This window comes from Propithecus coquereli, unplaced genomic scaffold, assembly GCF_000956105.1.
Source record: "Propithecus coquereli isolate 6110/MARCELLA unplaced genomic scaffold, Pcoq_1.0 Scaffold441, whole genome shotgun sequence".
Classification (NCBI taxonomy): Eukaryota; Metazoa; Chordata; class Mammalia; order Primates; family Indriidae; genus Propithecus; species Propithecus coquereli.
The window spans coordinates 2,389,786-2,412,917 of NW_012150186.1; the positions used below are offsets into that span (position 1 = coordinate 2,389,786).

At 37.7% G+C, this 23,132-nt stretch overlaps 1 protein-coding gene across 1 annotated transcript in view; it reads right to left on the reverse strand.

Annotated features, from left to right (window-relative positions):
* SUGCT (succinyl-CoA:glutarate-CoA transferase) overlaps window positions 1-23,132 on the reverse strand; it is a 317,029-nt gene that overhangs the window by 291,455 nt on the left and 2,442 nt on the right. The window contains exons 2-3 of the mRNA XM_012654527.1: window positions 3,535-3,586; window positions 2,819-2,892 (exon numbers count right to left, since the gene is read on the reverse strand). Coding sequence (XP_012509981.1) covers window positions 2,819-2,892; window positions 3,535-3,586 — 126 coding nt within the window. The remainder of the gene's footprint in view (window positions 1-2,818; window positions 2,893-3,534; window positions 3,587-23,132) is intronic.

Consider the following 23,132-nt stretch of genomic DNA (forward strand, 5'->3'; position numbering starts at 1 on the left):
ATTACACCCACTGACTGGCTTCCTCTAAAAACAGAAGAAGAAAATTATACTTAAGTTTGATATGCTCTTTGATTACACAAATAAGAATAATCTAAGTCCTAAGTCAGAAAACTATAACTAAAGTTTATGTAACTGAAGAGCTGGAGAAGTTGACACAAAAAGAGACTAGTTCTCTACTAAAATTTGAAAATACCACCAAGTCACTTTTAACGAAAGCCACTTTTTCTCATATTCATGTTGAATAACTATCTCAAAAACTCAAAACAATTAAATATATAATATGAACATTAAAAAGTATTGGGCAGGAGATTAAGAGAAAGGGAGTAATCAGTCAAGAAAAGAGCAATAAACACCTGCTAGGACCAAAATCTGATGCCAAGTGTACGGTGATGGGACATAATAAAGGCCTAGACAAAGAAAGGTCTCTCCCATGGTGCAAACTAAAAAAGTACAAAGGAGAAATAGGTTTAAGTATATAGGAAATAAGGATTTATAAAATTAATATAAATACAAATATTAGCTTGGTGACCAACTGAAATAACAAGAGAAATTAGAGTGAATACTCTAAGAATAGAAGATGCAAGAAAACCAATGACTGAAATCAGGAAGTGCTGTCGTGTTGAAATCAGACAGCAATGTGAAAATTAGAAACTTAATTGAAACTGGAAAAAAAATAGTCAGTATCCAGCAATGATCAAAAGTAATGAACATTATTGACTGAAAAAATGAAGCATTTTTTCTGGGAAGCAGGACTCGCCAGGCACTTCTACCACCTGGCACTGAGAGGCACAGGGTCAGATAATTAAAATGTAATAAATATAATATAATAATACACAATATTCCCCGTGCTTATCAGAGAATATTCTGCTAACTGCTTTGGCCTCTTAAGAAGATCTATTTAGCAGGAAATTGAATCTGCCAGATCGAGTATTCTACTTTATAGGGCTTAACAGTTATGGTAAATTAATAAGTTGACTTAATCATAAATTAGTCTCTTGTGAGTCTTATAGATATAAGCACTCTATTCAGCACCAAACCAGTCTTAATGATTAGAGAATTCTATTCCAGACCCAAAAGGATCAGATCTTGAAGAATAAACAATAATAGGAATTGTTGAAAACTTCCAAAACAAGCTATTCATAGGATGATGCAGAGCAGTGGTCCCCAACCTTTTTGGCACCAGGGACCAGTTTCATGGAAGACAATTTTTCCATGGACCAGAGTGGGAAGCGGAGGGGTGGGAAGGATGGTTTCAGGATGATTCAAGCACATTACACTTACTGTGCAGTCAAATCTCTCTGCTAATGATAATCTGTATTTGCAGCTGCTCCCCAGTGGTACCATCACCATCTCAGCTCCACCTCAGATCATCAGGCATTAGATTCTCATAAGGAGCTTGCAACCTACATCCCTTGCATGTGCAGTTTACAGTAGGGTTCTACTCCTATGAGAATCTAATGCCACCGCTGATCTGACAGGAGGTAGAGCTCAGGCAGTGATGGGGAGCAGCTGTAAATACAGTGAAGCTTAGCTCGCTCATCTGCTGCTCACCTCCTGCCCTGCAACCCAGTTTCTAACAGGCCACGGACTGGTACCAGTCTGCAGCCTGAGTGTTGGGGACTGCAGATGTAGAGGACATAAAAAACGTGGACTGTACCCTTCAAGTGTTTATTGGAGAGAAAGGGCACACAATGACACTTTTCTAAGCAACTTTATCAATAACAGCATGAACTAAAGACCAAAATGCTAAGATGTCACTAGATAAAAGTAAGAATTGTGCAACCCTGTCTCTACTAAAAATACAAAATTTAGCCGAGTGTGGTGGTGCGTGCCTGTAGTCCCAACTACTTGGGAGGCTGAAGCAGGAGGATCGGTTGATCCCAGGAGTTTGAGGTTACAGTGAGCTATGATGAAGTTCCTGCACTCTAGCCAGGGCCACAGAGTGAGACTATGTCTCAAAAAAAAAAAAAGTGAGAATTGTATACACAGAATTTGTTTATGTGGTGGACGAAGAGGAAGAAAGAATAGGAAAGATGTCAGATGAAAAACATAAAAACAAAAAACTGATCTAAGCTTAGGTGTGTTTCCCTCAAAATCTCTAAAATTATAAAATGAAGAAATGTTTCTTTTATTAGAAATAGAAAAGAATGACTTGGGGGTATTTGGGTTCCTTTTAGAAAGACTTTGATTCCTTTTCCTTCTCTCCTGTATCCTATTTCTTCCCTTCTATCCTCCCTTTGTCCTTGCCTTCCCTTCATCCCCCAGTAAGAGAATGTCGTCAGGCCCACTCTACTCTCAGTCTCAATGGTAAGGCTTGTATGGGGTAAGGAGGGCCAGGATCAGAGCCGAGTGCCCGGATATTCCTTAATTAACTGTGTGAACCTGAACAAATTGCTTCACCTCTCTGTGCCTCTGTTTTCTTGTGTATAAACTAGGAATAATAATATCAGCCCATAGGGTCGTTGTAAAGATTAGACAAACTAAAATAGGCAAAGTGTTTAGAACTGTGCCTGGCACTATGATAAGTGTTGCTATCATCATTGTTACTATATGTTGCATCTCAGCTTCTAACAGAAGCTTTCAGGTACATGAGAAGGAACTGGCTTGAGCCTTAGGCCTTAGCACATACAGAGTAAAAAGAGGTCATTAGTCTAGCTTCAGAGGAAAATAAGGAATAGAAAAGAGAAAATAATCATTTCATTTCTGTTCTCTCCTCTACCCACTTACAGGTACACTCAATGTGGATATTTAAAGAATTTCTAAAAATATTAACATTTATTAGCTTGTTTCTGTTTTTTAAAGAGGGCAATAGCTTTACCTGGTCTCTCCACTTTTATGACTTCTGCTCCAAGATCTCCTAAATTCATAGTAGCAAAAGGTCCTGCCAGGACTCTACAATGTTAACAATGATAAATAATTACCATCTTGAAAATTTTTATGTTAATTTTCTTCTTACTAGTCCAGCCGCACAGACCAGCCCCTATACTACCAGTAAGAATCAAAATTGTTAAAACTGCAATTTGGCCATATGTATCAAGAGCTTTAGAAAAGTACATCCCCTTTAATCTATCCCCTTTTGATATTTCTAGAGTTCTATCCTGCAGAAGAAATAGAAACTGAGGCAAAGATTTGTGTACAAGGAAGCCTAATTTCTAACAGTAAAATATTTGAGGATGATTAAGTAATTATGTGACATCTATGTAATAAAATACTATCTTATGTTTTCATTGAATTTTGAATGACATGGGAAAATATTCAAAATATAACATTATTTTTAAAATGTATAAAACTACAATTTTCAACATGGTTCCAATTTTTGTTTTTTAGAATTATACATAAATATTTAGATTGGGAAAATGCATACATTTTACGCTAATTATCTCTTACAGTGAAAGATTACAGGAATTTTTTTTTCTCCTCCAAAATTTCAACATAAACATGTAAGTATCCTCCTATAATCCACAAATAAATAAATGTTTCTGAGAGACGAGGAAAACCCAATCACCAAAACAGTATGGATAAACCAGTACAAACCTTGTTAGATCCAGAATTTTTACACCCTCCAATGGCTTTACATTGTCCATACCTGGCAAACACAAAAAATATTTGAAGAGTATTGATTACTAATTTTCAGAGGGAAGAATGCAGAATCTTTCATATTCTAAGTAGTATTTATTACTATCAAAAACAATATTTTTAGGGGGGAGTGGGGAGGGGGAGGAGGGAGGAGGGGATGGGTATATGCATACACAAAGAGTGCAATGCGTACCACCCGAAGGATGGACATATTTGAAACTCGGACTTGGGGGGGGGAGGGGGAGGGCAAGGGCAACATACGTAACCTAAACATCTGTACCCCCATAATATGCTGAAATAAAAAAAAAAAAACAATATTTTTTCTTCACAATGATTCCGCTTTATATGTAACACAGAAATCTTGCTCTTATCCAATTAAAAGTTGATCTGTAAAAATTAAAGGCTCTAATATCAGACTATTCACATCTACACTAAAGAATATTTGTCTAATGAAAAATAAAAAGGTAACTAAACAATGACATCCTAACAAGTAGGATACTGAAAGTAACAATAAAGATCTCTGCACATTTGTTCTTTCAAGACAGAGGAAACAATAAATTTTAACAGTGTATTAAACAATTTACAATCACATGTGTATTTCCCTTTTGCTCTTCATTCATCAGCTACAAAAATAAGTTGATAGATTAATAATTATATTAATAATTCACTAAACACATTTAACATCAAAATTAAATTAAAAAATCAAATTTTAGCCAAATGGTTTGCAAAGTTTAGATCATGATAACTGAGATGAAGATGAACTTAAGTCCATATGGGGAAAATGAACTACTGGTTCAATAAGGTATTTTTTAATAGATTTTATTTTTAGAAAAGTTTTAGTTTCACAGCAAAACTGAGCAGAAGGTACAGAGATTTCTCATATTTTCCCTGCCCCCACACATGCACAGCCTCCCCTACTTTCAACATCCCCCACCAGAGTGGTACATTTGTTATATCAATGAACATACATTGATGTATCATCATCATCCAAAGTCCACAGTTTACATTAGGATTCACTCTTGGTGTTATACATTTTATAAGTTTTGACAAATGTATGATGACATGTATTCACCATTGTATTATCATACAGAGTAATTTCATTGCCCTAAAAATCCTCTATGCTCCACCTATTCATCCCTCCCGCCTCCCAACCCCTTGAAACTCCTGATCTCTCTATTGCTGTCTCCATGGTTTTGCCTTTTCAAGAACGTCATATAGGTGGAATCATACAGTCTGTAGCCCTTTCAGATTGGCTTCTTTCACTTAATAATATATGTTTAAGTTTCTTCCATATCTTTTCATGGCTTGACAGATCTTTCTTTTGTGCCAAATAATATTCCATTGTCTGAATGTACCACAGTTTATTTATCCATTCACTTACTGAAGAACATTTTGGTTGCTTCCAAATTTTGGCTATTATGAATAAAGCTGCTATAAACATTGTGTGCATGTTTTTGTGTGGGCATAAGTTTTCAACTCATTTTGGTAAATACCAAGAAGTATGGTTGCTGAATCAGATGGTAACATTATCTTCAGTTTTGTAAGAAAATACCAAACTGTCTTCCAAATTGGCTGTACCATTTTTCATTTCCATCAGCAATGATTGACAGTTCAATATACTTTTGTAAAATTCTCGGTTCAAATTCTCCTTGGAGTTCCATTTTTTAAGAGTTCTCCATGTAGCTCCATGACCAGTGGACTAAGAATAATGGTTATAGAATTCACACATTTTCACATACACCAATATAGTCTTGAGATGGATCACAAGGAGTACGGTGATTCTTAGCGAGGGAGTCCACTGACCATACTGCTCTAGTAAACAATACTGGAAGCTCATACAATAGTCATTCTCCCCTTGAAATAAGCCAATTTATTATTTTATAATAAGAAACAGCTGTCACAGAAATAGGAAATATTTAAAGTTCATGTGATCAGTGCATTATTTTCTTGGAAGCACACTGATGTGGAAAACCAAATTATAATCAGAAGGTAAATTGATTACATATTGAGGATCAGAAAAAGGAAAAGTAGCTATAATAGTATTGAATGTGGTAGATTCTTAGAGCTACAGCTCCCAGGAATCACATTTCCAGATATTCACAACCTTGTATAATATGTTCTCCATCCATGTTGACTTTGGGCTTTGACATTTGCCTTTTTTTAGCCAATAGGACATTAGCAAAGTTGATGCTGGAAGAGGCTGGATAAGTGCTCACACATTGGGGTTTCACTTTTTGAAACCCTTGTGCCTGCATGTAAAGAAGCACAAGATGACAGAACACACAGAGAGAGGCTCAGCTGTCCCAGTTATTGTAGCAGTCCCAGCTGAGGCCCAGACATACAGGTGAAGCCATCTTAGCACACCCAGCCCCAGCCAAGCCACTAGCTCTCTGCAAGTGAACCCAGGTAAATCCAGCAAAAGAACTGCCCAGTCATCCTACAGAACTTTGAAAAAATGAATCGTTGTTGTTTTAAGCCACTAAGTTTTGGTGTGGTTTGTTACATGGCAATAGATAAACCAATACAATGACTATGGCAGAGATAGCCTATTGTAACAGCCAGAGTGTTTCTTTCAAAATGTAAAACATAATGTCCTTCCCTGCTCAAAATCTTCCAATGGCTTTCTACCAAACTTAGAATGAAACCCAACATCTTTCCGGAGCCCACGACATTCTGCTTGTTCTGGCCCCTGGCTACTTCTCCAATCCCTTGTCTCTCTCCCTCTCACTCTTCTCCAGCTACATCAGCCTTCTTGCAGTTTCGCGAACACATCTTAGGGCCTGTGACAGAGATGCATCACTCGGATTCCCCTTCAAGAAAGGACTTGCATCCCACGTTGTCTAGCAGTTAAGAAGAAAAAAGGACTTGCTGCCCACCTGCAAGGAGTGTGGTTGGCTTACCAGTAACAGCTTTGTCAGCTTTCCTCAGCTGGGAGTATAGGCTATTCCAGGTATTTCCTCCACGCAATGTGGAACTGTTGTGGCAGCCCTACTTGGGGTACTGGCTCTGGAACTCCCCACTTGGCTAGCAGAAACTTTGACAGGTCAGCATGTGCCTGATGGCTCCTCTGTCCAACCCGAATTCCCTCCTTTCCCTTTCACAGGTGTTACTCCCCAGTAAATCTTTTGCCCTTCTAACTGTCTTAATATCTGCTCTCCGGAAGACCCAAGATGTGATGGGGCCTTTGCACTTGCTAGTCGCTAGGCCTGGAACTCTCTTCCTGCATATATTTGCATGTCTTACTCACTTTATTCAAAGTTCAGCTGGGATATCATGTCAGAGAGACCTTGCCTGACCATCCTACCTAAAACAGAACCCCCCTGGATCTCTATATCTGCTTTATTTTTCCTTATAACATTTATCATTGCCTCACATTACATTATGTTTTTATTTATTTGTTTTATTACTGTCTTTCCCACTAGAATGTAATCTCAGTGAGGGCAGGACTTGTGTGTCTTGCATCCCCGTGCCTAGGACCGTGTTTGGCACGTAGTGGGCACTCACAAAGAATGAGTCGAAGGATCACTCTGAGAGGGAGTAAGGCAGACAGAGAGAGAAGGAGGGATTCATACACTTGATAATTGGGATGACCGTTAAAAGAGACCAGAAAAATCAGGTGGCTAATTTCCTCTCTCACCTGGACAGAGGTTGAATGGGGTGGGAAAAGAGGCAGTTAAACAAAGACACAGTGAGATTTCTCTGCCAAAGAAATCGATGGAAGTTTGCGGATACAGGTAATCTTAGCAACTAGAATGGAAACAAAAATTAGAGAAGGAAGGGAAACTGAGCAAGATAGCAGAAGAAAAGTTACCAGGGAAAAATTTCCATCAGCAAGATAGCTAAAAAAAATGTTTAATAACAAGAATAGTTAATTTTAGATTTTAAGTTACATTTGGTTCCTCTCCCTCTCTAGTTAAAGTCGAATCAACAAACTGATTCTGTAAAGCCTGGCACAAACGTAAGTGCCCTGCGTGAGTGGTTCTGGGGAAATCAAAGAAAAGGGGATGAATTCCACAGCTGAGGGAACAGAATAGCTGTGGAAGGTAGGATATGAACGAGTCCTCCCATTATGCAACCTGTGTTCCTACTAAGTGCTAATCTTTCTGTGAAGATGCAGTGACAAAAGGCATCATGTTCCCTCTTCCTCAAGGACTCCACGGTCTAATGGGGAAAACTGAGATGTACACTTACTATAATGATGGAGAACACACTCCTAGATTCAAGTTGTTACTCTGTTTACTAACTGGTAACCATGTTCTGCCTTGATTTCTCCATGTGTAAAATAGGGATAATACTGGTACTTATTTCATAAGGTTGTAAAAAATTAAATAAAACAACACCTTATAAGCATTTAGTCATAGTGCTCAATAAATGTCAGCTATTTTCAGTATGATTTCTGTCTTTTCTCAAAGCTTGCCCCACGTTCCTTAATTCAGTAAATGGCAATCCTACCCACTTGATTACCTAAGCTGAAAAACCCAAGCTTCTCTCTTCTCTCACTCTCACTTACTCAAGAACCACTTCCTACAAATTCTTTCACAAAAATATCTTTTGACTTGTTTCTCTTCTGCTCATCCCCACTGCCAACTCCATAGCTCAGGTCACCATCAATCTCTCTCTTAAATTGCTCCAACAACCTCCTACCAGTCCCCAGTCTTGGCTCTCTCTAAAACACTCTATGCAAATCCATCAACTCAGCTGGGCGTGGTGGCTTGCACCTGTAATCCCAGCAACCTGGGAGGCCAAGGCTTGAGCTCAGGAGTTTAAGACCCCATCTCTACTAAAAATAGAAAAAATTAGCCAGGCAACTGAAAATGGAAACAAAAAAAATTAGCCAGGCATGGTGGCGAATGCCTATAGTCCCAGCTACTCAGGAGGCTGAGGCAGAAGCATCGCTTAAGCCCAGGAGTTTGAGGTTGCTGTGAGTTAGACCGACACCACAGCACTCTAGCCTGGGCAACAGAGTGAGACTCTGTCTCAAAAATAAATAAATAAATAAAAAATCAGTCAGCTCTTTTCTGTCATATCTGCTCTTATTCCTCCCTTCCCTATCTCAGTTAATGGCATCATCATCCACTCCAAGACAAAATTTAGAAATCTTAGCCATGTCCTCTTCTTCATTCCCCATATTCAATCAGCCACCAAATTTTTCTTGAATTTGCTTCTCTGTCACTCCCCAGTTCCCCATTACTGCCTCAGTCCAGGCCATCATAATTTCCAACTGCCTACAAAGGTATCTTAACCTACTTTTGTCTAGCCTTGATCCCTACTGGTCTATTTTCAACACTGCCTCCAAAGTAATCCTCCAAAATGAAGAGTCCATCACATCACTCTCTTGTTCATTTACCCATTCATTCATGGTCTTTTCCCTCATGGAGCTTACAGTTTACTGTTCTTCCTAAAAAAGCAGACGACACTATTATTCATGGTTTCACTCCTGTCCACCTTTTTAATTTCAATCTGAAAAAAAAGGGGCAGGATGTCTTAGTAACTATGCTTCTTTCAAATCCCCCACACTTCAGGGCCTTTGTATATGCTCTTTTCTCCACCTGGAATAATCTCTGCCCTTCCTCACCTAGGCAAGCCCATCCATCTTTCATAATTCAGCCTTCCTTAGAAGGTGTTCCTGCATCCTGAGCATGTTAGTTTCAACCAGATGGTAAACTCCAGAGAAAAAAAGACTATTATCTTCCTCTCTTTGTTTCCAACATCAATTATTAGTACCTGATATGTACTAAGAGCTCAATAAATGTTTTTGGAAGGAAATGAAGGAGGGAAAGAAGAAGAGAAGAAAAAAGACATAAGGTCAGTCTTCACATTTTGCCACAATGTATTACTAGATTGCCATAATAGAACATTGGGGAAAAACTCACAGTCCCACTGGACCATTATTACAAGTAGGATTTCTTGGTGCTCAAGATGGATGCTGCAGTCTTTTTTATAACCTAATCTCAGAAGTGACATGTCATCACTTCTTCCATATGCTGTTAGTCACACAGACCAACCTGGAGCAGTGTGGGGGCGCTGCACAAGGTGTGAGTCTCAGGAGGTGGGGACCTTTGCAGCCATCTTGGAGATTGGCTGTGACACTCACTGTGGCTTTCATTTGTTATTTCCCTCATGACAAATGATATTGAGCACTTTTTTATGTGCCTATTGGCCATTTTATATCATTTTTATGAAGCTTCTGTTCAAATCTCTTGTCCATTTTTAATTGAGTTTCCTTAATGAATCTATACAACATTGCTTCAAGGACCCTTACCATCTTTAACTCGAAACTCTGCAACCTAAACATCAAGCTAATGGAGGGAGGCTACTGAGCCTTTCCCCCATGAACTCAAGTTGCCTAACTTCAAACTCATTGCTACCTAACAACCTATTTCAATCCATCCCTTCTCAAAACAGCTATTCCAAATCTAATTCACCATCAGTAAGCCCCCATACCCCTTCCTTCTCTAGCTCCCATGTCAAGTAAACTTATTGGAAAATTCTTCTTTGGGGAAGAGATTTATCAATCCAAGAGAAAATAACTAAAAATACAATCAGGAGCCACCCATATATAAATGTCCAGCCATATCACCCTATATTGAAACCTACCAGTCAAGAAACCTGTATTAGTTTGCTATGGCTGCCATAATAAAATGCCATAGACTGGGTGGCTTAAATAACAGAAATGTATTTCCTCGTAGTTCTAAAAGTTGGAAGTCTAAGGTGAAGGTATCAGCAGGTTTTATTGCTGCTGAGAAATCAAATCATTTCACCTTGGCTTACAGATGGCTGCTCTCCTGCTACCTCTTCACATGATCATCGCTCTGTGCACATGAGCTCCTCGTGTCTGTTTGTCCTAAACCCTTCTTGTTATAAGGACACCATTCAGATTGGATTAGGGCACACCCTAACAGCCTCATTTTAACTTAATTGCCCCTTTAAAAGTCTTATCTCCGAATGCAGTTACATTCCAAGGTACTGAGGGTTAAGGTACTAGGGGAATTCAGTATAATTCAGCCCATAACAAACCCCTACCCATATACACAGTTTCCAATCAGTTTTTTAAAGCCTCTTATAATATAAGGGAAGAGCTGAGAATCAGTAAAATATAGGGAAAGCCTCCACCAGGAAAGAGAGAGACCAAAAGAAACATGAAAAATAAACTAAGAGGAAATAGAGATAAGACAAGAAAAAGAATTTTTTTAAAAAACTATTATGATTCCATTTTTCTGGAAAACAGACATTCTGGAAAAGGCAAAACAATAGAGATAGAAAACAGCAGAGCTGACAAAAACTGGAGATAGAAAAAGGAAAGATTACAATTTTGAGGGGTGAGGGAACTGTTCTATATCTTAAATATGGTGGTGGCTGCATGACTTTGTATGTTTGTCAAAACTCATAGAATTGTACACCAAAATGAGAGGATTTTACTGTGTGCAAATTTCACCTCTGGCAAAAAGAAATTGTCATTAATATGCTCAGAAACATGAGATTTCACACATCCATAAAGCAGAACAATATACTTTTTATAAAAAGAACATTCAGAAAATAAAAATATTATCTTGAAACGTAAAAATATAATAGAAGAATGAGAAGGTAACAGAAGGGCAGAAAGATAAAGATAAGAAAATCACCTGGAAAGTAGAACAAAAAGATGAACTAAAAGCGGAAAATGGACAAAACATAAGAAAAATAAAAGATCAGTCCAGGAATGCCAATAATATGGGTTTCTCAAAAAGTGAGCAGCAAAAACAGAAGAAAGAACATTACCAAAAAAAAATTCCTAGAACTCAAGAGCATAAATTTCCAGTTTGGAAAGCCCCTGTACCTCCCAGCATAATGGATTTAAAAAGACACACAGCATGCACACTCAAGATACCACCCTATAAAATTTGGAACACTAACTTCTCTGACAAAAGATGACCTTGAACATTTCTAGGGAGAAAAAAAGCAGGTCATACACAAAGGATAACATTAGATTTCTCAACAACAACACTGAAAGCTAAAACATAAAAATGGAACAAAAACTTTAAAATTTATTTCTTTCTTAAATTCTAAACCCAATCAAGCCATGAGCCATGTGTGAAGGTAGAAAAAAGAATATTTTCAATCATGCAAGTTTTCAAAAACTTTACCTCCTAGGCATCCTTTCTTGAAAAAATTACTGCAAGAGGCAATGTAGAAGTTTAGAAAATTATCGTCTAAGAAAATTATTTCTAGAAGTAACCTAGAGATAATTATCCACCAAAAAGTTGAACAAGAAATAAGAAGATATGGGATCCAGAAAACAGGCTACCCAGGCCGGGCGCGGTGGCTCACGCCTGTAATCCTAGCACTCTGGGAGGCCGAGGCGGGCGGATTGTTTGAGCTCAGGAGTTCGAAACCAGCCTGAGCAAGAGCGAGACCCCGTCTCTACAAAAATTAGAAAGAAATTAATTGGACAACTAAAAATATATATAAAAAATTAGCCGGGCATGGTGGCGCATGCCTGTAGTCCCAGCTACTTGGGAGGCTGAGGCAGGAGGATCGCTTGAGCCCAGGAGTTTGAGGTTGCTGTGAGCTAGGCTGACGCCACGGCACTCACTCTAGCCCGGGCAACACAGTGAGACTCTGTCTCAAAAAAAAAAAAAAAAAAAGAAAACAGGCTACCCAAAGGAGGAGAGAGGTGAAGGGAATGCCCAGGACAACATAGTAATGAAGATACCAATGTAACAGATGAGAGATTTAGACTCATGATGCAGTCAGGGATGAATAAAGGATAGATATTGAGAAAGTAAATTAAAAAAAACAGGCAAATGATTAACATGAGAAAATAAAAAGATGTCTAAGAGCAATAATGTAATCAGAATATGAATAATAATTATACAATCATAACAATCTAAATATTGAGTATTGATCTTACAAAATTTATGAATTGGAAAGATGGAAAATGTATGTGTGTTTGTTCAAACGATGGGGAAAGAAAGTCTTTATCACTACAGATAATGTCTAAAAACAAAAAAAAAAAAATCAAGAAGCAGCATTATAATCATGTTATCTAGAGATTTCAAGGTAAAATCCAAAAGAAACAGCAAAAAGAATTGAAATTTATTGTCTTTGGGAAAAAGGAAAGGGCAGAGAGACACAAGGGATTACTACTTTTCACAGTTTACCTTGTAGAACTTCCGAAGTTTTTAAATCAAGTGTATGTAAAACTTTGATTTTAAAAAGTTAAAAAGTAAATCATAAATCATATTAAATTCATGAGCAACAGGGTGAAGTACTATTCTGTGTATATCTTGTTGTACGGCCCCTGCAATGTTTTGATAAATATTTCCACTCTGAAGCTTTTACCGATTTATTGTTTGTACACACAGCAGCTGCATCAAAGAGGAATTACAGTTGATCCTCACATTCTGTATTTGTGAATTTGACCACTCACTAAAATTTATTTGTAACCCCAAAACCAATACTTGTGGTGCTTTCACAGTCATTCTAGGACATGCACAGAATGCAGGAAAATTTGAGTAGCCCAATGTAGCACATTCCCAGCTGAGGTTGAACAAGGTTAATACTCTGCCTTCTTGTTTCAGCTCATACTTTAAACAAGTGTCCTTTTTCTAGTATGTTTAGTGTTATGGTTTTTACATTTTGGTGCTTTTTGTTGATTTCACTGTTTAAAATGGCCGCCAAGTCTGGGCACGGTGCCTCACACCTGTAATCCCAGCACTTTGGAAGGCCAAGGCGGGAAAATAGCTTGAGGCCAGGAGTTCCAGACCAGCCTAAGCAACATAGCAAAATCCCTCTGTCTTAAAAAAACTTAAAAGTTAGCCAGGTGTGGTGGCATAGGCCTGTAGTCCCAGCTACTCCAGCTACTCGGGACACTGAGGCAGGAGGATCACTGGAGCCCAGGAGTCTGATCATGTCACTACACTCCAGCCCAGGCAACAGAGCAAGGCCCTGTCTCAAAAAAAAAAAAAAAAAAATGATATACCACATTTGTTTATCCATTCAGCTGTTGACAGACATCGAGTTGGTTTTTAGGCTACACTGAATCAAGCTGCTATGAATATTCATGTACAAATCTTTGTGAGAACATATCTTCATTTTTCTTGAGTAAATCTCTAATGGAATGACTAAGGTAAGTGTATGTATAACTTTTTAAGAAACTGCCAAACAGATTTCTAAAAGGGTTGTACAACACTGTGTAAGAAGAGTTCCAGATGTTCCACATTCTTAAAACATAGGGACTGTTAATCTTTTTAATGTTAGCCATTCTAATGGGTGTATAATGGTTTCTCACTGTGTTTTTAATTTGCATTTTACTGATGACTAATGATGTTGAACATCTTTTCATGTAATAGTTAGCCATTTAATGAAGCAAAAACTTTTAAATTGGGTTCATTTACTATCAGGGAATAGATTTTTACTTTTATCATCTGAAAAGACACTCAGAAAAGGACTTCTAGAGCATATTTAAGTCAAAATCAATGAATGGGTTTTAAACAGTTAAGAGCATGAACTCTGAAATCAGACTGCCTGGATTCAATTCCCTGCTCTAAAAATAAATAAATAAATAATTTTAAAAAAAAGAAGCTCCTGCTCTACTGTTTAATTAATACCCAAGTGACATTGGGCAAGGTAACTTCACTTCTCTGACCTTCCCTTTCCTCATCTGAAGCATCTATCTCCTAGGGTTTGCAAAGTTTAAATGAAATGTTATATGTAAAGTGTTTGGTACACTTCCTGGCATGTAGTAAATGCTCACTAAAAGTTTGCAAGTGTTATTATTATCATCATTATCACCTATGTATTATACAGTCACACCACTTATTAAAGCAAATAACTTAAAATCCAGATTGAAAAACAAAAAAGGATGAACACATGATTATTTTAAGGAACAGAAAAAAATATGGCTTTCAATATGCTATGTTTAAAAAGGAAAACTGGAGCCTATTTGTGAAAAAACTGATAGGCTGGTTGGGAGTAGGGGATGATTACAAGGGGAAAAACAGTTGGAAAAGCATCAATTGTAACATAATTTGTTGAAATATATTGAGCAGCTTGTATATCTGTCTTTTTGGCCTCTAGTATGGAAAGCTATTATGATGATACAGCTAGGCAACCATGCAAAGAAGTATAATTATAATGAAGCTGCCATCAATTCTATGCTTGCCAGAGCTGCTTGGTAGGACTCCCCTGGTACTTGGCCCTAGGGTTTCCACGACACAAATAAACTTGAGCAGCACCAGAGCAGGGATAATTGACAGATGCCCACACAAGTGGTTCATCTGTGTGACAGAAATCACGACATCCCTCCTCACCAGTACTAGCTAACTACTGAGACCAAAAAAAGGCCAAGTCACAAACTGGTCAAACATCAATATCAAACAGAACGTATGATATACACCAAAAGGATTTGCTAACTTGCATTTTTTATGGAGAACTTAACTATCAGAACTTAAGAGTGAGAAAACAGAAGATGAGCATCTCTTCAAAACATGCTTTCTTAATCTGCGGACACTTTTTCTATAATAATTAGCATGATGTTTTCTCTCTAGCCCACCTTAGAAGTCATGGAAGAAGCTCTGTTCCTAATAACCTAGTTTGGCAGGTAATTTTAGGAAGATAGAGTACCTGGAAAATTAGTATCCACTAGAAGACATTTCAGGGAAATTATAAATTTGGGGTCACAGGCAATAATTGTTTTCAATTTCTAGGTTTGTGGGAAATAAGAAACAAGGTTTGTGGAAAAGGAGACTAAAAAAATCTTCATGGACTCAAGGACGTTTCAATTCTGTTCTTCACGGAAATCCATGAGTGTATATATTGACATAATTACAGATTAATTATTCTCTTGTCATCATCTACTTCATTCCTTTCTAACACAATCATTCACAAAATAATCATGGTGAGATGAGAATTTTTAACTAGTTTTCTTTCTCTAAAATCTCTGGGGGTAGGAGAGACATGGATCTTCAGTATCAGACGTTTAAATTTATGTATAATAAAAAATATTAATAAAATAGGAATTCACCTTGCAATTCAATTAATTAATATTAATTTTCTGAAGCCCTTGTTGCATTAAGAAAGTAGATGAAAGAGGCATGATGAAAACAAAAAATCCTCAACTTTTGGCCGGGCGCGGTGGCTCACGCCTATAATCCTAGCACTCTGGGAGGCCGAGGCGGGCGGATTGTTTGAGCTCAGGAGTTCGAAACCAGCCTGAGCAAGAGCGAGACCCCGTCTCTACTAAAAATAGAAAGAAATTAATTGGACAACTAAAAATATATAGAAAAAATTAGCCGGGCACGGGTGGTGCATGCCTGTAGTCTCAGCTACTCAGGAGGCTGAGGCAGAAGATCGCTTGAGCCCAGGAGTTTGGGGTTGCTGTGAGCTAGGCTGACACCATGGCACTCACTCCAGCCTGGGCAAAAAGAGTGAGACTCTGTCTCAAAAAAAAAAATCCTCAGCTTTTGCAATTAATTTCTATGTTTTCTCTTTACATAAACAAATAGTACAAAATATTAAGAAAATGCTGATAAAGAAAATCAACAAAATTAAAATCACTCATTTTTGAATCATTTAAAGCTAATAATTGCTTGTGTTTTGGTGTAAATACTTTCAGAGATAAGTAGATAGATGGGTAGATAAATAGATGTACTATTTGTGTTCAAAAAATCTAATCATGTGCTAGATATTACATAACCTGCTTTTATCCTTTAATGTTTTGGGGGCTACCACTCAGGACTTTAGATCTAAGATGCAATACTCAGCTGAGTCTCAGAGTAAATTGGTCCCACTTAATACAGATGAAAGTTTTCCACAAAGTATGCCACTCTATTAGATTGTCATTGCAGGCCAAGCACAGTGGCTCACACCTGTAATCCTAGCACTTTGAGAGGCTGAGGCAGGAGGATTGTTTGAGCCAAGAAGTTTGAGGCTGCAGTGAGCTATAATGACACCACTGCACTCTAGCCAGCCAACAGAGTGAGACCCTGTCTCTGGGGAGGGGAGGAGGAGGATTATCTTTGCAAAGAAGTGCAAGTCAACCAGTTACCAGTTATTATGGGTCTTGGAATCCTATTATAAACCCCAAAAGGTAGTGTGAAAGTAATTCTAAAGTTATGAGGCAATTATACTGTTTAGGGACAACCAGAGGACAATGGTTAGATGGATAATTCATAATTCAACCTCTGTTGACAACTAATTTCTTATGAAGTGCTCTTACCCTGTAAAAACTTTGCTATTACCATGGGATTTGGAATCAAGCAGGTTTTGGAACTGTTGAAAACACTACTTTAATGAAAACTTGAGAAATTTGCAGGAAGTATGGTACAAAAAGGGCTTTTGAGTCATAGTCAAAACATGCCACAGCCAAAGTATTAATACAAGTCAGAGCTAATCCCAAATATCTCTGCTCATTTCCCACCATCTCCTGCAGTTAGGTTGGGGTCAAATGACTGGGATCTGGCCAGTGAAACACAGGAAGAAATAATAAAAGCCAATTCTAGCCCTGACCCTTAAAAACAGCCCATGAAATCCTCCAGACCCCGTGGAAGCTACAAATTTCAAATAGTGTAGCTACATATGTAAGAAAGATATTTTTATTGTATTGAATCACTCAGGTTGTGGACTAATTTGTACTGCAGCACAACGTAGCCGATCCTGACCAATAAAGACGCCAAGCATGTGAGGCAGAGTGAGTTCTGAGGGAGTTCACAGTACCCAAGCCAGCAACTAGGAAGTTCATTTCAGGCTAGACTGTTCCACCATCCCTTTAGGAGCAATCTTCAAACTAGGATGGTTATATGAAGACTTTCCAAAGGGATGCATGAATCATTTTAAAGAAATCAATTTCCAGGTCTTCAACTTCCGTATATATTCTTCCCTGCAACTGATCAGCCTATAAATAAGCCTTCCTTCACAATAAGCCTTCTCATACTAAGCAAAAGAAATTCCCCACATGTGCCAGATCTTACTCTCAGTTCACAGTATAAAATTTACTTAAGTGATGAAAACTTTCAGATATCAACTTAAAATATGCAAAGAATTGTTTTTCAAGTCATTTAGGAGATAGACCACTACTATGGATTGGTATGTGGAAGGGTGGAAAATAGTACCAATTTATAGACTTTGTAAATCAATTTATAGTTATAGAACTCATAATCAAAAGCAAAGCCACAGGAAAAAAAAAATTCTCCTTAGGTGCTCAGCCTTCTTCCATGGGGTATTCTGAAGTTAACCACCCAGAGGATCAGAAGTAGTTGAACAAGAAACTGGTGGGGAAAATAATAGCTACAAATTACTGAATGTTCTGTACTGAATTGCTGAAATATTGAATTAAGAATTTTCTTTCTAACACTTCCCAGTGATAAAAATTTTTTTTTAATTTAAAATAAATAAAAAATTTAAAAAAACAATGTTCACAAACCCAAGAGGCCCCTTGAACTTCTCAATGTTGGTGATGTGGTTCTCCTCCTCTAGAAGACTGACCAAAGGGAAGAACTTTGTGCAAATTAGAAAAATGCATCCATTCCAGGGGACAATTGGCAAAATAGTGCCCACTCTAGGTTCATGAAACATTGTCACAGGTACTTGAGGGGAATTATCAGAGCAAAGAAGAAAATGTGCATGGAGGGAGTGAGGGCAGTAGGGTACTGCAGTGTTAGACTGAATGAGAGGAGATTCCTGACACAAAAAATATATTGAGCCCTATTTCACAGGACACTGCAGATATTTAACTAGGAGGAATAGAAGGCAAGGGGCAGCATGGAAGAAGTGTGGGGGTGAATATACATGTAAGAGAGATTATGTTTGATGATTTGATTTGTATTTAACAGCTCCTAATGAGTAACTCTGAAGAGTAGGAGAGGAGTCTGGAAAGAAATTTAGGATGTTTTCTGTAAAGATCTATGGAATCCTTCCAGAGATTTCTCTTCAAGTAAAGGTACAAATTATTCTTTAAGTCTTTTAGAGTTTTGGAAGACGGAAAAGGGGAAGCGCGAAGCTTGTTTTCAAGGACACAGGCAGACCTTAAGGTGGCTTAGCCATGCTCACATTACAAACTCTTTAAAACCTTTAATACATAATATCAAATTGTCCACCAGACAGGTTATGTGTAACAGTACCAGCAAGTATGAAAATAGTCATCTTCCATAACCCTGAACATAATCATTGGTTTTGTGGGGTTTTTCTGTTTACTTGCTTATTTGATGCAAATTTGACAGTTAAAAATACGCACGTCACTGTCATTTTAATTTGTATTTATTTAATGGCTTCTGAAATTGAATATTTTTTATATCTACTAATACTTTTTTCATATTTTCACTTATAAATTATTTTTGCTATTGGCTCATATTTCTACATGTACATTTACCTTTTTCTTATTGATTTATATAGATTATTTATATAGTAAGAATATTAACCTTTTTATCAGTCATATTTAGTAAAAATAATTTTTCCCTATCTACTTTTTGCTTTTCAAAATTGTTTTAGAATTTCACTCTTTCAGAAAAATCACTTCTTTTATGGTTTCTGCCTTAGTATTGTTTCAGGGTTTCTCAAGACCATCCATACTTTCAGTGATTTGATAGAAGGATTCACAGGACTCAGCATGTGGTTGTTTTCACAGCTAAGGTTTATTACAGCAAAATGACATATGACGGGATCAACAAGGGGAAAAAACACAAGCAGAGACTGGAAAAATCCACGTACAGGCTTCTTATATTCTCTCCCTCTCACGGAAAGCCACACCAAGCATGCTTCTTTCTCCAGCAACAAAAAAACATAGAAACATGTGCAATTTTTCTGCCCAGGGAGGTCTACTAGAGACTCAGAACCCAAGGTTTTTACTGAAGCCTATTCACATAAGCACTCTCTCCTTCCCATGTACCAAAATTCCAGACTCCTAGAAGAAAGGTCAAGTACCCAGACAGCAACCAAAGTCCAAACTTGTAAGATGGTCCTTCTAAAAACAGCAACCTGCAACCTGCTACTTCTCTGGCATCATGTTTTTCCAACCAACCCCAGATTATATAATTATTCATTCATAGTTGGTTTTCTCATTTTCTTTTCTTTAAAAAAAAAAAAAATAGGGTCTCACTTTGTTACCCAGGCTGGATTGCAGTAATATAATCATAGCCCACTGTAACCTCCAACTCCTGAGCTCGAGATCCTCCTGCCTCAGACTCCTGAGTAGCTGGGACTAAAGGTATGTACCACATGCCTGGCTTAAATTTTTTTTTTTTTTTTTTACAGACAGGGTCTCACTATGGTGCCCAGGCTGGACTCAATCTCCTGGCCTCAAGTGATCCTCCTGCCCGGGGCCTCCCCAAATCCTAGGATTACAGGCTTGGGCCACCACAGCTGGCCTTGTTTTTTTCTTATTTAAACATTAAATAATTGCCTTGTTTTTTTCTTATTTAAACATTAAATAATTGCTTCTTGGATACGAGATCAACATTTTTCCTTGCTTCCTATTTTCCTAAACATTTTGCATTTTCTACAAAAAGTATATATCATTTTTATAATTGGAAAAGTACAAAGATGCAAATTCTAATGACATTAAAATTTTATAGCAAACTTTTAGTCTTTGATTCATGCTCTCTTATATTTTTCTCCATACAAAAGTAATCTGTCAGCAATTTTATTATTTTCAGTGAAAACTTTTGTAAGTGTGAGTTAATACTTATGTTATACCTGAGTAAAGAATATTAGTCTACAAAGAAGTAAACCTGTATAAGACATTTCACTGTGCTTGACTACCGTGCATGTTTAGAAATGAAAAGAAGATAAAATTTTAATGAAACAGTAGAATTTGGCTCTCAAAAACTCTTGAAAACAAGCTGCTTCTAAATTTTGCTTTTTCAATGATACCATTGCTTAAATGATGGTAAAATGATCTACTGTGTTCAGTGCAGGCTTAACCCTATCAATGAGTGAGCTAATCACATTCTAGAGATGGATTTACTTTTCCACTACCAGTAGTCTTTGACATGAAACAGCTAACAACAGGTACCTCAGGGAAACTGAGAAAATCTAAAAAGTTTCAAGAAATATTAATGTAAAGCTTATGCTTGAAGTATACATACAATCATTTCTATACATAGAAATTATTAGATATATCCTCCTAACAAATGTTTTACATCAAAAACACATAAGTTTTTAATCTCTGTATTTACTCATTTGTAGCCTGAAACTAAACACAAGGTTTCTGGAGTTCTGGAGCAGAGATCAGAGTTATTATTATTTAAATCAAGAAATGCACCAGTTTCCCACACCTCATACTCCATCCATACACGAAGCAATGAGAACCAGTTGATTAGGCTTGAACATTACAGGGTTTCAATCACAGGAGAATCCCAAAATTTTGAATCTGGAAGTTTGTACAGAGTAACTGCCCAGCTGCCACCTTCCTCTGAGAAAGGGAGAGAAAGCTAATCTACCTAAGGTAAGCAAATTCTCCTGGGGGGAAAAAAAGAGGGAAGTCCTTGGGTTCTTATCCTTTGGAATGTAAATAAATGTCTCTAGGGGAAGAGAAGCATCACTGGGTTTATAATCCTCAGAATGTCTCCAAGACTGGGTTTCACAACCCTTTAAAATATTGACACAGCTCCAGGAAGTTCTCTCTCTATTCAGACATCTTTTAACTTGCAAGAGTTGTTCTTTAACCCAGGTTCTATTACAGTTTTCTTTGCTTAGAAAGCCCTGATCATGCAGAAACATGAAAATATTTACTTCCTAATAATGCATAGTAAAACTAATCAAAGTATTTCTATTTGTAGCACTGGCTAATAACTGACACCTACCTAAATAGTGACTTTCAAACGCTTTCTGCAGAGCCTTGGGAATTCCTTAGAGGTGCCCCAGAAGCCTCTGGGGGAAAGGGGTAAAGTAGGGGTACAGAGTGAGTATGGTCTGGGACTCCAATTCATTCTCCAAACACAGCCCTTCTGCTCTTATATACTTTGGGCTTCTGTGTGTGATTTTTGAAGACAAGACTCTACAAAACATCCACAAAATTTGAAATCCACTGAAGAAAGAAACACCAAAAAATCTTAGGTAACCTAAATAAATGAAAATTCTCAGCCTTATAGAAACTGTGAACAAATGTGAACATGAAGGAGTCAGTCCTTCAAAATGGATCCTGAGTGGCCTAAATATAAAATAGAACCAAGGGCCATTTGCTGACTAGAGGTCACACATGTACTGTGAGTGTCCCCAAAACGCATTTCTTTTTTACTTTGAGACGTTCAGAGCTTACCTGAACCAATCAGAGCCTATCTGCCTCAGCCAATCAGGGCTCAGCTGTATGGACCAATCAAACTCAACCGCATCAACAAATCAGAACTACACAAGTTCTAATCCTTCATTTACATAAACAGACTGGATTGACTTGGGTGGGAACTTTTGCTGTAAAATCCGATCCCTCCCTTTGTTCTCTGGAACACCCCTTCATCTCCCTGGTCTACAAACTGTTCAATAGAATAAAGTCTTCTTCCTCGAAATTCCTTTTCAGAGAACTTTTGTTCACAAAACAGACAAGGTCCCATTTATATTTATACTTAAATTTCCTTGTCTTGGTACCCTTACTTGCATTAATATAGAGCTTCTAAAACACATGCCACCAAAAAATTAACCAATTATTCCAGGGGCTCCTCAAGAGACCCATGGGTGCTCAGAATGTTTCTTGATGTTCTGTGATGTCCTCTGTATGCAATGCCATTGAAGACAGCCCTTGGCCACTGATAGCATCTTTCATGAAGGTATTGCCTTATCCAGGATCCTGTCTTCTAATGCTGGTCCTCCCTAAACAGGGCTGCAATTCTCTTTTTATGGGAACTATACCTATACTGCTCATGAAAATAAGATGTGCCCTTTGCCCTTAATTCATAGGACAGCCACCATACACTCACATCCATCATCCCACTTCTTTACTTTTCTACCTCCATGTAACCCAACATAAAATTTCCTCCCTTTCCCCTGATCTCTCTTCCCCTGAACTCACAATCATACAAATAAATTCCATATAAGTAGATGTTTGGGGACCTCAGAGCCACTAGTTCAGATAGCGAGACTGCAATTCCCAGGCTTAAGCCTAGGAAGACCCTACATACATTTATAAAAATGCAATATTTAAGGTTATATCTACTAATCTCTAAATCTAAAATCTAAGCTACACAGTACCACTTTTAAAAGTTTACAAGCCTATTGATGTTTTCTAAAGGATGGGCTGATTGTCAATTCATATTTCTTAAGAAAAAAATGCCAGAGATTCAGGAAGACTGAGTTCTGGCTCCCTTTGCTTATTATGTGAATTTAAGCAAGTAACTTAACTTCTCTTGACCAATTTCTCATCTATAAAAAGGAAAGTAGCCTAGTCTCTAAAGTGATCCAAGTGGAATCTGGAGTTTTCATATAATTATTAAGAATTCTCTCTCCATCAATCTTCATCTATACTTGTAAATGTGATGAGAAGCACACAGTCAGGCATAATTCACCTGTCAAAAATTTTCCACTGTAGGCCGGGCGCGGTGGCTCACGCCTGTAATCCTAGCACTCTGGGAGGCCGAGGCGGGCGGATTGTT